Genomic DNA, 15,413 nt, shown 5'->3' with positions numbered 1-15,413 from the left:
GCCGGCGCCTGCGCGATGCGTCCTATAAGAGCTCCTGCGCCGCGCGGAGACTTCGGCAGTCGCAGCCGGACGCCGGCGGGGAAGGGTGGAGTATTTGCTGCAGAAGACACGACAGGGGCGGCAGGCAGACAGGCAGGCGGCCTGAGAAGACGGCAAAGGATTTCCCCCCACCCTACTCCTTTCATCCCCCCACCCTGAAATATCTGTGGCCCAGGACCACCACAAGGGAGCTGGGGCTGCCTCCTTATTTCTGTCTCCCTTTAGAGAGTCCATTCGCTTGACTCTGTTTTTTGGGGGGGCGGTTCGGGTCCCCTTAAGGCTAGTAAAGAGGTGGGGGCCACAATGTAACAAGGGCATGAGCAGAGACCCCTGAGGGGGGGTTGAGCCCCCTTCCCCATTGATCCCCACTTTACAGGCCTTGTATATTTATCTCTTCTCCCCCTCCTCTCTTCAAAAGGTTTTTAACACCCCAGCCATTGGCCACCCCTCTCCCTGTCACCTGCTCAAGGATCTTCCTCATTTCTCCCTCCCTTTTTAAAAATTAAATATACAGGGGTCTGAATTGCTCACCCCCATTTTAAGGGGCCTGTATATGTGTGTGTAAGATATAAGAATTCCTGCCATCTTCGTTTAGAGAGAGAGAGAGAGAGAGTGTCACACTCCCACTTTTAAAGAATTCTTCGTTCCCTGTTCCTCCAAACCCTATTTGGGCCTATATTAAATTGTGTTTTCTTTAAAGGGGCCTGGGACATTGTGTCTCTTCTCCCTGTCCCTTTAATTTTTATTGCTTTCTCTACCCCCCACACAGGAGAGGGTTTATTTCCTCTGCCTTAGAGAAGCCCCCAACCCTGCCTTTAAAAGCCAGCCAGGTGCCCCTTTCCCCTTTGAATCCCTTCCCAGTCAAGGTGCTAACCACCCCCCCCTTTTTTTTTGGAAGCCAGAGAGCCTTAAAACACTCTTGCCTGGCGATCTCTTGTATTTGCAAACCGCTGGCCTTGATGATTATATTCGTATTAATAATCATTACTGTAATATAGGGCCAAAAGGAACCTAAATGACCCCCCTTTCTGACTGTGGCCCCTCTGGCATCTTTCTGCCTTCAAAGGAGGGTTAAACAACCCCCAATCTCTCCCTCTCTCTTCCCCCATGCCAGGAAAAGCTCCTCGCCTTTGGGAAGCCAGAGCAGCCAGCCAGTACCCCTCACCCCCTTTGCCTGGGGGCCCCCCGACCTGCGCCTCCCTGATCATGCCGAAAGCTGCCCCCCATCCTTGGGGGCAGCCGGGACGAAGGGAGACAAGCAGATCCCCCCTCGCTGCCCCCCTGAGTGCCTCTTCTTTTTCTCCTCTCCTGGCCATCCCTAGCCTGGATTGCTGATGTGAGCTTGCTTTTGAGGTTCCCCTCCTGTTAGCCTCCCTGCGTCTCTCCCGTCACGGGCTTCATGCCCCCCTGAAGAGGATGGAGGTGGTGGGGGACTTTGAATATAGCAAGAAGGACCTCATAGGACACGGAGCCTTTGCTGTGGTCTTCAAAGGTCGCCATCGCAAGGTAAATGCAGGGGGGATGAGTCCCCTCCCCCCAAAAATCTTCCCTTTTAGCTCATCTCTTGAGTGCTTATACAACCATCTCCTTCCCTTACCCCCACCCCAGCAGGCATGTTTGGGGGGGGGTTGTGCATGCCTGGGAGGGGGAGTCAGTCAGCGGCCAGCTCTTCATTGCGTGCCCCTCTTTTCTTTGCAGTTACTCCTTTTTTAAATCATTTTTTGCCGTTGAGATCATCCGTTGCTGTGGAAAGCGGCCTGTTCTGGGGAGTCATCTGAGGTCAGGTGTGCTCTAAGCAGCTATTCCTTACCTTCTGGATTTTTTGGGGGGGGGTGCATGTTGATGTAAGCTACAGCCGCTTTTTTTATTCTCAAGTTCACGCCTGTTTGTTTTTATTTCAAAGTCGAGCAGAGATGATGATGGTGGTGGTGATGTCAGCCTGTTGTTGTTGCGGGCTCCTCCTGCTCTTGGTCTCTTCCCCCTTGTGTTGAGATGCAGTTGCATAAAAAGGTTTGAGAGAGGCTGCTGGGGTTTAGGTAAACACTGAAAAAAATCAGGGTGAGGTGGCTATTTCTCCTGTTTTCTCCCTTCTTTGTAAATCTCCCAAAGCGCAGGGGCAGCATTGTTCTATAACTGCCCCCTCCCCACAAATAACTGCAGGTCTAATGGGAGCCTGGTTCTTTTCAGATTGGTTAAGATTTTTCAAATTAAACCTTTCGTAGCCTTGCTGTCCTTTATTTCATGAGGCTTTCCTGGTGATGAAGACTTCCGCCTCCCCACCAACTTTCTTAGGAAAACCTGCCCCAGTTCCATCTCTTGGAGTGCCAGGCCTAGCTGTCACCTTAGGGCCTCGATATCCTTTTTTACATAAGCCCAGTAACTTGACCTGAAGTTCCACTGGAATCTTCATGTTTTCCCTTTTGCTCTAGGCTCAACTAAGTGGCCTTGGACGTAGGCTGAAGCTCAGTGGTGCATTGCTTTGAGAATTGCACTGGCTGCCCATTTGCTACCGGGCCAAGTTCAAGGTTCTGGTTTTGGTGCACAAAGCCCTATACAGCTTAGGACCAGGATACCTGAAAGACCACCTTATCCCTTATATACCCAGTCAATCACTGCACTCTGCAGGCGAGGGGCTCCTGCAGATACCATCTTATCAGGAGGTCTGCTCTGCACAACATAGGAAATGTACCTTTAGTGTGGCAGCACCTACCCTGTGGAATTCCCTGCCCTTAAATATTAGACAGGCACCATCTCTTATTTTTTTGGACCCCTGCTGAAGTCCTTCCTCTTTCAACAAGCCTTTTAAGTAGAGAGCTTGTCCCAGTTTGCATCTGTGCTGAAATAGCTTAAGTTGTTTTTAACGCTTTTTTTAAAAGATGTTTTGTTTAAATATGTTTTTAAATGTTTTGCTTTTATTATATTTTAAAGTCTGCTTTTATAATGTTTTTGGTTGCCCCCCATACATTTAATAAATATGACAGATCCCTGTGTTCCTGAGTTGTTTCTAAGTTGGCACTTCCTTGTCTCCATTCCCCATCTGTCAAAAGAGCACATGATTCATCTGCCTAGTACTACCAAGAAGAGGGCTTTTTCATTACTGGCACCCCCAACTATGGTATAGTCCAGGGAAAGTCACCTGGCACCTTTGCTATGCCCTTTTTGGTGCCAAGTGAAGACATTGATATTTCACACAGGCTTTTCAGTTGTGTGTCAAATCTGGATTGTTTCACTCTGTTAAAAAAACCTCTGGCTTTTATCATGGTTATTTGTTGATTTTAATCAGGATATATTGTATTTTCAGTTTGTGTGTGTGTGTAAACAGGGAATGCTTAATAGGTGGCCGCATAATTCAGTAAATAATGCTCGTGAATGTGAGCAAGAGAATCCCTTGTTGCCCTTCATTCTGCTCCTTTTATATTTTTTCCCCCTGAAAATGAGATTGTAAATTCCTTGGGGCAGGGACTTGACTGTTTTACGTATGTTTTGTAAAGCGACTTGTAGATTGCCACTTTGTAAGTACTAAAAGAGAGCCCTGCAGGCTGAAAGTGCTTCCAGGCAGTTGACAATGATATGAAAGTACGTTTGAATTTAAGATTGCTCAGAGTTAACACCTCCTTACAGGGTATAAACCTGTGTGATCTTCCTTGCCTTCTGTTTTTCCTGTTCTGCGTTTCCCAGAACTGTTTGTGACTCAAAAGATGACAACGTTGACTGACTGAAATGTAGCAAAAACAGTTGCATAACTGAAATGCTCCTAGCCACGCTGACTGGGCTGCTAAGCAAATAAAATGCAAAGATTACAAGGGGGTGGGAAGATCATAAAATCGATTTGAGTCAGCACTTCCATTGTAAGAATGTGTGTTCTTACAATGTGTATCTCCAGGGGAAATGATCAGTACACATTTGAGACGATCCGTCTTAGGACTTTTAGTCTATTGGAAATGAGTATCAGCTGCTCTCGACTAAAGTATGTGAGAAGCCTTGCAGTTTGTAGTCCTATGTGATTCAGAATATTCCATTTGAAATAATTTATGGTTTTTTAGTGGGTGCTTAAGACAGTGGCCTGTTTTGCTCATAATTCTTGAGTCAGGCATGGGGAACATTTGGTTCTCCTGATGTTGCTGAACTACAACTCCCATCAGCCCCCAGCAAACATGGCCAGGGATGATGGGAGTGGCAGTTCCCAAAAGTTACCCACACCTGCTCTAAGCTATAGTTTGTTTAGCCTAACTGTGGTTTGTTTGTACTTGTGAACGTGGTCCAGCAGACTAAGCATGGTTTGTTTCCATGTGAAGTGATGTCTTGTTGGCTTATCGTTAGGGGCGATTTTTTAAAACTCTAAATTAAGATAGTAAAAGGTCTTAAAGCTTAGGGAATTGTGCTCTTAGACCTGCTACAGGGCTTCATTTAACAGGGGTCGAAGAAACAAACAAGAAGCATTACGGCAAAGTCATTGTAGTTCCGGTAAGCGCTTGGCGGGAATCGGAGCAGTCGTTCTAAGCTGCCGCCAGGTTTCATGCGCCCCCTGGTCGGGCATGTCTTGTTGGCTTATGAACCATGGTGTATTCCAGCTATGGTTGGGCATTGTGTCCAAACCCAACAGCCTTGCTTAACCGTGGTTTCTTTGGCTGCTCCAGACTCTTGTCAAGCTACAGAGGCATGAGGTGAGAGCAGCTGGGGGAGGGGACCCCGAGGCTTTGGAGGAATAAGCCACAGCTTGTTTGCTTGTGTGTGAGAACTGAGTTACGGTTTGCTGAACAAAAACAAATCACAGTGTAGTAATTTCTGTGCAAACGCAGCCATTGGTGGCAGAGATTGACAAAAGGGAATAGGAATCGGCTTATTTTAGCGTAAGAATACGCAGCCACAGGCCACGGTTTGACCAAGAATAGGAGGTCAAGGGGCAGCGCTCACTGGACTGGAAAACATTGGTGCCTTAAATCCCAGGGAAGCAGTGGGTGAGCCAGGGCCTCGCTTACCCATCCATCTCATCCAAGGAGTTCCCCAGCACCGTTGTCACTTCATCCCACTTTGGGATGGCATCTGTGGGTTCCATTTGGTGTTCCACAAAGGACTGGATCTGCCCTGGAGCCTCCATTTGCTGACCTACTATCTGCAGTAAACAAGAGCTCATTAATAAGGACTGGACTGGTAGCTGCTGTTGCTCAATCGTCCTCTTTAAGATTCCTGTATTGGCCGCTCTTAAGAACAGGAACATGGAGCACCTCAAAGCTATTAAGAACAGGGAACCAATCCAGAGCAGCCTTCCTCAACCTGGTGTTCTCCGGATGCTTAAGACTAGTCCAAGATGGAAAAGGCTGCTCTGGATAACTTACAAAAAACAATATTAGGGCAATTTGGCTGCTTAATGTGGAAAATTAGAATACTCACTTGTATTTAAAACCCTTTTTTTGTTCTTTTTCAGAAAACTGACTGGGAAGTGGCCATTAAAAGCATCAACAGAAAGAACTTGTCGAAATCTCAACTCCTGCTTGGGAAAGAGATAAAAATTTTAAAGGTATGTTTGTTCAGAGGAGAGTTGGGAAGCTCAATACTCAGACCGTTATGCCAGTTCCAACATTTTACGTCTTCCTGCAATTCAGGCCAAGAATTGGAGGGTTTTCAAGTAAAGCCTTGAGATTCTCCATCTCTAGAAATAGATGAGTGTCCATTAGATGACTGGTGTGGAGAGTGTAAATATTCCCAGGGCTCTGTTGATTTTTCCTTCTATGTAAGCACAATAAAGGCACAGATTTCCGCATCCTGAGAATCTCTGGGTTGCATTCAACTGCATCCTTTTCAGAGTTGACCCACTGAAAGTAATGAGCCTAAGTTAGCCGTGTCTGTTAACTTCAGTGGGTCAACCCTGAGTGAGACTAGCATTGAATTCCACCCTGTGTGTTCATGAATTATATAAAGAAAGAGGAGTCAAACCACTGAAATAATGATAAAAAAAATGATAAAAGGTAGCTGGGTTGGCCCATCGGGGGGAAAACACCTTTATTAGGCCAACGTAAATGTCACAAAATAGTGTGTGCACATTTTTGAGTTCTCCAGATCCCTTCATCGGGCTAGATCAGGGATAAAGGAGAGGCAGTGTGGTGTAATGGTTAGAGTGTTGGACTAGGACCTGGGAGACCAGGGTTTGGATCCCTGCTCAGCTTTCAAACTCACTGGGTGACCTTGGGCCAGTTACTGCTTCTCAGCCTAACCTACCTCACAGGGTTGTTGTGAGGATAACAGAGAGGGGGAGAACTGTGCAGCACCTTGAGCTCCTTAGAGAAAAAGGTAGTATATAAATGTAATTTTAAAAACATGGGGAACCTGCAGCCCTCTGGAATGGATGTTGAGCTCTCTGAGGCTGCTGGAATCTCAGAAGCCTGAGTATTGGCTGAGCAAAGACTCCAGTGGTTGGGGGTGAAGGTGTAGACTTTATTCCCTTACAGTACTCTGCTACATCCCATGACAAATAATGGAATATGCCAATAAGCAAATGTCACAGAATCCAGGTTTTCTTGATGCAAAATTCAGGTTTGCTTGGCAGAGAAGACTTGTTTCTAAATAGACCTCAGTTTTAGCATTCCCTATGAATTGCACTGATCTTTCTAAAACTTCTCCCACTCTGGACTTGGAGTGATGTGGGTGGCAGCTTCTGGAGGGTTGTGGAATTTTCACACTCGCTTCTGTCACCCTTGGGTTGACCTAGCCTCTTTTTAGCAAAATGCTAACTGATTCAAAAGGAACAATATGTGATCTGTATTGGGGGGCTTGTCAGTGAGAGATGTTGAGATATCTGGAAGCAGGACAGAAACACAGCTATGTGGACATGTACTATTTCCCGCCCCTGTGGAGGTTTCAGAATATTAATAAAGCAAGATTCCATTCCTCATGATTCTGAATTAAGGGGCGGTTTAATTAGGAACTTAGGAAGTTGCCGTATACTGAGTCAGACCGTTGGCCCTTGCAGCTCAGTATTGTCTACACTGACTGGCAGCAGCTCTCGGGTTTCAGGCAGGAACTGTTTCCCAGCCCTGCCTGGAGATGCCATCGGGGATTGAACTGGGGACCTTCTGCATGCAAAGCAGCTGACCTACCACTGAGCCAAACATTAGCAAACAGGATGTTGGGGAGGAACATCTTAGTGATAAAGGGCATGCTTTAGGGCCCGCGTTCAGCCCCGACTGTTCTCCAGTTGAACAATTAACCAGTGATGGGAAAGGCTAAGGACAGTGAAAAGTTGGATGCGGAATATGCATCATGTGAAAAAGCAGCATGAAAGCCACAAACGGCAGCAGTTAGTAACGGCAGACGTTATCCCCGTCCAAAACACGGCACATCCCAGCTAGCTGCCAAGGATAGGCAGGAAGGAGGCAAGGCACACATCCCTGGGAAAGGGGATTTAACTGTGCTGGTGCCGCTGCCTGGGGCAGAAAGGTCCTGCCTAGAGTGGCCGCTCCCTGATTTCAGGTGCGCCAGGCACACTGAGCAGAGACTCCAGGGAATATCTTCCGTGTGAGTAGGCAGTCCGTTGAGGGCCCCGCAGTGCTTTAGGGCATTCAAGGTCGACAAACACCAGCTCTTTGAATTGGGCCTGGAAACTAATTGGGAGCCGGCAGCAGCTGCGTTAACATGAGCGTAACCTGCTCTGAGCTATTCCGGTCAACAGCCTGGCAACTGGGTTCTGTGCCAGTTAGGAGTTTCCAACCCTTTTTCCAAGGCAGCCCGACGTAGAGTGCAGTGTTGTCGTCCAGTCTGGGATCGGGACCGAGGCGGACGTTGCAGCGGCCAGGTGGTTTTACAGTGCATAGGTGATCCTGGACCAGAACAGACTGGAGCGGCTTGGGACACTGCTTCAGCGGTGGCCCGCCCACTCTTATCGTCTGTCCTACTTGGGGAGGATTCTGCCTCACTTCCACTCCTGACAGGCATGTTCTCTGCTGCAAGTGCTGTGAGCCTGACACTCGCCAGGGATGGGCTTGGGCACTGCGGTGCTGAACCCTCTTCTTCTTTCCTGATTGGCTACCAGGCCCAGGACAGAAAATGTCGATGCTTTGAGACATCCCTGGCCTTTTCTCTGAACTGGCCCCCGAGACTGAGGAGTGCTGATGCAGATGACTTTTTGGCTAGCATTGGAGTGACATCTTTGTTTTCTTGGACCCTGGAAGCAGCTACGCCTTATCTGTGATGGTGTGCCTAGTGTTGCCCCCTCGGAGTCTTGTGTTACGCCTTTTCTAAGTGCACTTAGTTCACCATCTTCTTCTCCTCATTGTGTTTTGTGTCAACTCCAGCTTTTGAGAACAGCCCTACGCAATTCAAGGTTTTACTGGAAGGGATGGTGGGTGGCCAGTCCTGTGTCCATTGGACACTGTTTCAAAATACGTTTAGCCCAGTCTTCATCGTCAGTACACTAAAACCATTTCAGACACACAGGTGATAATGCTGAACTGTGTGTGTGTAAGTAAACAAGGACAGGTGACAAGTCAAAACAGCAGCCAGAACAGCAGTAAAAATAGCACTACTCATGTTATCAGTAGCCCCCGGCATGGGTACTCTCGCCCTACAAATGCCCGCGGGAATAAATAAGTCCTCTGCTAGAGACGAAATCTTATACGAGTTGGTTCTTGTTGTATGCCCCTTCCACTTTATAGGGTCTTCTGCTGCTGCTTCCTCTCTGAACGTGGCAATCTGGCACACTCCCCCCCCCAAAAAAGAAAGTCTCTCAAGTGCAGTGAAATTCAACACTGCTGTCTTTACTGGTGCCAGACTTCACATACAGGAATTTATTCTTGTACCTAACATTCTCCCTCTCTCTCTCTCTCTCTCTTTAACACACACCTTTCTGTTATCTCCTGTGCCACCTTTTATATTTTCAGTCAGTGATCCTGCCATCTCTCACAAATCTTTGCCGTGACTTAGCCCAACCTTCCCTTGCTGGAACCATCTGGAGGGTTCTAGGTTGGGCCCAGGCTGAGCTAACTAATTACATCAGTCCATGTATGCTCTTGAGCTCTCTGGACACCCACTTTATGGCTGCCCAGGAATGTAAACATTTCAGCTATTCTGAGCATTTTGTTCTTGTAACTCGATTTCCAGTCGTTTGATAAGCGAGAGCACGGCTTGGGCTATGAACGGCAGTACTGGCCCTTTTGTCACCCCTTTGAAATGTCTTGGGAGTCTCCACCACAAACCTTCTAAATAACAAACATGTTGCTTATTTCACAGGAAATTTGAGAAATGCTGTTCCCTGCTAAAAAGTTCCCATATGGTTAGAAATCCCCCCACATCAGCCCCTTGATACATACCAGACTTCCCTTATTCCAGTTTCCCAGTAAGCCCCTATTACTCTCAGTAGGTGTGGCTAGCTCAGTGTTGTCTGTGCTGACTGGCAGCGGCTCTCCAGGGTGTCAGGCAGGGGACGTTCCCATCCCTACCTGGAGATGTCAGGGGCTGAACTTGGGATCTTCTGCATGCGGAGCAGGGGCTCAGTTCTTCTCCTAAAAATAAAGCAAGATCCCAGTCCTCATGGTTCTGAATTAAGGGCTGATTTAAATAGAAAGCTTCCTCACACAGAGTCAGGCCATCTAGTCAGCATCTGCAAGTAGACAGACTGGGAAAGACTTCTGTTCTGAAACTCTGGAGAGCCACTGCCAAGCAGACCAATGTCTAGAGAGCAAGTCGTTCCTCGTCTACTTGCAGATGCCGGGGATGGAACCTGGGGCCTCCTTTATGCAAAGCAGCTGTTCCGCACCTGAGCTACGGCTCTTGCTTACTGCAGAAGCGGTGGTGGCAGGCAAAACCCTCCCCTGCTCAGTTCCTGAGGTTGGTGTGTGAACCACAACAGGAAGGCGAAGTCGCAAATGAAGCAGACACCTGTCAGTCGTTAGAATAAAAAGAAAACATTTCCAGTGGCCCTGCCTCTTCCAGCTTAAGCAGTAAGGCTGCTGCGCAATCTTAAAACAGTTATAATAAAGCAAAGCAACAAACACACTGGGAGCCAACGGCAGCTGAAGAAACAGTAGGTAAAATCAGCTGGTAAAAAACAGAGAAGGTTGGAATTAATGGTTGTTTGATAACCTCAGGGCTGCTGCAGAACAAACCTTGGCTTCAGATCGTGGTTTGTTTGTAGCAAAACAAACCACGATTCCCAGTTGGGAGTAATGCTGAGTGAAAAATCGCAGTCCGTTTGTTCGCACTTGCTAGTGCGAAGGAGTGGATTGCACCTTCGCGGCAAACCATTAACCATGACTAACCATTGGACTAGTGAACTCGACTAGTATCTCTCCTTGGCTGTTTTTTTTTCTCATACAGGTTCCATTCACAAGAAATAGAAATGTACAACACAGAGAGGAACAGGTTACGTTTCCCCTAGTCATATCTTGTTAGGATATAGTTCCTTTCATAGTTTACAGAAGGGAATTTTACTTGTATGGGTTTTCCCCCCAGCATTATGTGCTACATTACTGGTCTTGGCATTGCTTGCAATGCTGTCCTAACTGAACAGTTCATGGTCTCCGCAGGACTGACCTCTTCAATTGCCTGTCTCCTGTTTTCTAGGAACTTCAGCACGAGAACATTGTGGCCCTCTACGATGTCCAGGTGAGCGTCTTCTCCAAATGATACTGAGACCGCACGATAACAACTTCCAGAGGAGTTGCTGTGTTTGGCCTCCTGCAGGAAACAACAAAGATTGACGGACTTGTTACGGGAAAAGTGGGGAACCTCAAAGTGGCCCCTGGCCGCTCTTTTTGGCCCTTGGAGATCTCCATAGGCCGCGGGCAGGGAACCTTTTTGGCCTAGTGGGCCAAGATCTTTCTCTCTCCTCACCCCCGTGGGCCAACTTTGACCGGTGGGCGGGGCCAGCCACCTCTTCATCTGGCATCCTGGTGACATCAGGTGATGGGATAGGTGGGTAGTCCTGTCCACCTGTCATCAGTTGACCCGTATGGGTGGGAGGTGAGAAGTGTCTTCTTCTCCAGCATGTTCCCCACAGGAAAAGTGCTGGTGAAGTAGCACCCAGCAGGGTTGAACCCCACCGGAATGGCCTCGTCAGCCAAATTGGACCCCCTGGCAGGCTGGGATTGGCCCACAAGCTGGAGGTTGCCTATCCTAGGCCGCCCTCCCCCTTCCCAAGCCACATTCTTCATCTGCCCTGCTCTGCGCCCTCCTTGAATGCTTTTATTTATTATTTATTTATTTATTTATTGTACTTTTAGACCGCCCTTTAGCGACAAGCTCTCAGGGCGGTGTACAACAGAATAAAACCACATTAAAATACAGGTGAATGTGGGTACAATACAACTATAAAAACATTTTAAAAACAAGGTGAAGACAAAAGTTAAAATAAGATTACAATTAAAATTAAGATTAAAATGCCTGGGCAAAGAGGTAGGTCTTTACCTGGCACCGAAAAGATAAAAAAGAAGGCGCCAGGCGGGTCTCGTCAGGGAGGGCGTTCTGTAATTCGGGGGCCACCACTGAGAAGGCCCTAGATCTAGTTATTGCTCTCCGGGCCTCCCTATGAGTTGGAACCCGGAGAAGGGCCTTCGACGTCGAGTGTAGCGAACGGGTAGGTACATAGCGGGAGAGGCGTTCCAGTTTTGCCTGGCTGGAATGTGTCCTTCAGCTGTAAAAACACCCCTGCTGCTGTGGGTGGGTGGATGGGTGTAGAAGCCTCTGCGGCTGAAATGTAGCCTCTTGTACAAAGTTAACATCCACATCTGTTGATCTGTCCGCTGTTGCCTCTGGCTCCGCCCACGGCTGGCATGTGGCCCCCAGAAAGCCCCCTCGTGGGGAATAGCAACAAAGGTTCCCTACCCTTCTATAACGGCATCTGCTCTGTGTGTGTGTGTCTTTGTTCACACATCTTGACAAGAATTCTGGCTGTGGCGTGGAAAAAAATGTCCTGCCACTTAACAGGAAAACCCCCCACCAACATTACTTTGTACTGGGTGCGAATCCTGTCTCGGAGACTAGCACCTTCTAAAGAGCATAGCATATTAACAGGCTGCAGCCCTCTGGGAATGGGAGCAGGCTGTTCCTCATGGGATCGCAGGGGAGGGGAGCTTCATTTCACCCTCGCAGGTGTCTGGGCTGGGAGTGGAGCTCGTGCCGCTGACTCTCCTTTTCAAGTATAAGTCGGGCCGGCACAAAAAGCTTCTTATTGTGGGATGGGTGGTCAGGACAGAGAATGCGTTTCTGGCTGGTGCCCTGTTTGCAGTGCCCCCGTAGACACGCTGGATTCCAAGTGTATTTCATCTGTAAGCGCGTTGCTAGGATTTGTGCCCCTCCTGAGGGGCTCCTGGACTGGAAACAAACGTGGACTTTAAACTGCGCTCCGGTTCATTTTTTCCCCCTCACCGATGGGGCTTGCGTGCCCAGACTCTCTGCTTCTGCCCGTCAAGGTGAAAAGGTTATTAGCATAAAGTACTTTGGGGCAGTGTCTGTCTGCCTTGGTTTTCCTTAAGCAGAGACGTGCGCTGTCTCCTGGGGCTTGCGATGGTTGGGATGTAGCTATATTTATGACAATGCAGGTTGTCCAGAGGTTTCTTTGGAGGTTGGCGGCTGCCAGTCCCCATTGTCTCTCGGGGATCTCCTGGCCTCATTCTCTCTCGCCAGTACGGAATAATGATCTTAGCTCAAGGGGCAGATGGGCGGGGGAGAGCACGTCTTAGAAACGGCAGCACGTTCAATGGGATTCCCCTCCCTCCTTGCCGCCTGCAGTGTCCTGGCTGAAGCATCGAGTGAAACTGAGACGTATCTGGTTTGCTTGGCCTTTTCAGTTCCACGTGCTTGCAGGACTCTCCTGTGCACGAGAAGCAAGACGAGGCTGCTAGCAGGGGCTGCTCATCCTGCTCTGCCGCAACGTCGTTGCTTCGCAGAGGGTGTTTCTGTTTACTGGCGTGCCTTTCTGTGAACCTGCCCTGTGTCCTGACCTCCTTCAAGCCCCAGTCTTGCCTGCCAACCCCCTTGTCTTGTCCTCTCCTGCCCTGATCCTGGCAGACCTGCTTTCCCAAGCTTGGCTAGCGGAACAGTTTAGGGCTGAGAGCTACAACTCCCAACAGCCTCAGCCGGCATGGCCGTATCAAGCTGGGGCTGATGGGAATTGTAGTCCAAAACACCCAGAGGCTGCCAGATTGCTGAAGGCTGCCTTACTTCTTTTCCAAGCTGGAGGAGACTGTTCCAGGCTGCTTATGTTGCCAGTTCCTGTCAGAGGTAGGCAGCTTCTCCCAAAACCAAATGTGAAGAGCTTGGCTGAAGCTGCAGGGTATCTGATGAAAAGATATTGGAGCCTCCTCCCACTGGACTGCCCCTTGTCTCCTTCCCCTACCCTCAGCACCAGCACAGGGCCGACTCCAGTCACAACCACACCATCCATTTAAAGCCCATGGCTTCTCCCAAAGAATCCTGGGAACCGTAGCTTACCTTTCACAGAGCTACTGTGCCCAGCGCCCTTAACAAACTACAGTTCCCAGGATTCTTTGGCAGATGTCAGGTGCTTTAAACATACGGCACAGATGTGACCTTCCACCAGCTGCCCTGTGGGAAGCATCCAGACGAGTTGTTCTATTTCAATAGTGTCACATTGTGATGTTGGTTACTGTATATTTTGATATTGCTTGCAAGCTGCCTCAGAAAGATTCATGTCCTCCCAAGGTGGGGTATAAATATAAGGGCTCTTTTTAATTGGTTAGTAAAGCTCAACTGCAGGCTGGCTTTTGCCCGCAAGCGCTAAACTGGCTGCTCTTCTTGCAAAGAATACTGTTACCAGCTCACACAAGCCTGCCCGTATCCGTGAAGGTTTGCAGGTTCACTTCTGCTCCTGACAAGTTCCTAACGAGTCAGAAACCCAAGAGGCAACTCAAGTGAGCTTGCTCATGTTTCCAGACCTCATGATTTTTAAAGTCTGTTAGACTTGCAGTTCTGGAACGTTTCAAAGTTGGCCATACCAGGTATCTTGGCCATCAGCAAACCCTGGAGACTCATCATACGTTCCCAGCATGCCAGGAATTGTTTCCTGAAAATGAAATGTCACCCAAGGCGGAAGACTTAAAGCCGCGTAACAGCTCAGCTGTAGAGGTGGGGCGAGAAGCTCTGCTGATGGAAACAGGCTTACCCTTTTACGAGACAGTCGGGCAACCGTGGGATGTTCAGTCAGTGTGGAACAGCTGTGCAAACCTTTAGATTTCTTCCAGCCTGGCTTTACTGCCCCCCTGAGCGTTCAGCCCTCCCCCACATGCGCACGTGGGCACACACACACACAGGGTATCCTCTTATAATTAGTCTCGTCTCTTTGCCATTTTAGCGCTACGTGTTACCACAGTGTTACCTCCTGCCTTAGGAGTTTTAAGATCAGACTAGCCCCGCATTGTTTTCCCCGACCAACAGCAGCTCTCCAGGACCTCAGGCAGCGAGAGGGTCTTTCCCACCAGCTCCTGCCGGAGACCCTTTTCAGTGGAGATGCCAGGGAGGGAGTCGGGCAGCTTCTGCATGCTAAGCAGGTGCTCTGCCGCTGATGCACAGCTCCTCCCAAAATGCATTGTTAATTTTAAAGTCTTAATTACGTGGGCGGTATAGAATTTGGAGGGGCACAGACCTGCAGAGGGATTTCTTTAGAAAATGTTTCATGGACTCCGTTCTGGCCTCTGAATGCAGACACTTATATGCATGTTCCCCCTCAGCCTTAGAGGAGGGCAATGGGAAACCACCTCTGAATACCGCTTACCATGAAAACCCTCTTCATAGGGTTGCCGTAAGTCGGAATTGACTTGAAGGCAGTCCATTTCCGTTCATTGCCTTACTTCAGGTGCATAAGCACATGGCCACGGTCTAGTTCCGACAAGCAACAGGTGGGTGGTTGTATTTTTGTGCACGCAGACACACACATCTCCCTGCATCATAAAAAACTAGATGGGGAGATTTTCTCCTTAACATTTAGTTCCTAGGTGCAGGGAATCCCCCACGAATGAGCTTTTAGTCACATGAGCACCATCTCCAGCCTGCAACAGCATATAGCTCAGGCATAGGATTAACCTCTCCTGCTTGTGAAAATTAGGCTTCAGTGCACCCTCGCCCAACTGGGTGCCCTCCAGGTATTTTGGATTGCAGCTCTCATCATGGAAGTTGTAAACCAAAAAAAACCCCGGAGGGTACCAGGTTAGGGGTAGTATTCCTATCTGAGAGGGATAGCTTTCCTGGGAGACTCGTGCAGTGGAGTGTAGCCGACGGGATTTCTTTGTGATTTCCTCCCCTGATCCGGCAGTCGGTTAGACGTGGGGCACAATAGCTGCATTGCTCCACTGCTGGTTCCTATCGAGCATTTGTGTCGCTGTTCAGCACAAGCAATCTCGCCTGATCTCTCATCCTTCCCTCGTGGC

General features: G+C 48.7%; 1 protein-coding gene across 2 annotated transcripts in view; it reads left to right on the top strand.

Annotated features, from left to right (window-relative positions):
- The first annotated feature begins 32 nt into the window (after positions 1 to 32).
- ULK2 (unc-51 like autophagy activating kinase 2) overlaps positions 33 to 15,413 on the top strand; it is a 71,631-nt gene continuing 56,250 nt past the window's right edge. For both annotated transcript variants that reach the window (XM_061604679.1, XM_061604678.1), the window contains exons 1-3: positions 33 to 1,545; positions 5,465 to 5,557; positions 10,594 to 10,635. In XM_061604679.1, coding sequence (XP_061460663.1) covers positions 1,456 to 1,545; positions 5,465 to 5,557; positions 10,594 to 10,635 — 225 coding nt within the window. In that variant the 5' untranslated portion in view covers positions 33 to 1,455. The remainder of the gene's footprint in view (positions 1,546 to 5,464; positions 5,558 to 10,593; positions 10,636 to 15,413) is intronic.

This window comes from Rhineura floridana, chromosome 21, assembly GCF_030035675.1.
Source record: "Rhineura floridana isolate rRhiFlo1 chromosome 21, rRhiFlo1.hap2, whole genome shotgun sequence".
Taxonomy (NCBI): Eukaryota; Metazoa; Chordata; class Lepidosauria; order Squamata; family Rhineuridae; genus Rhineura; species Rhineura floridana.
Note: the sequence above shows the minus strand (reverse complement) of the source record. Positions and strands in the feature narration are given on the sequence as shown.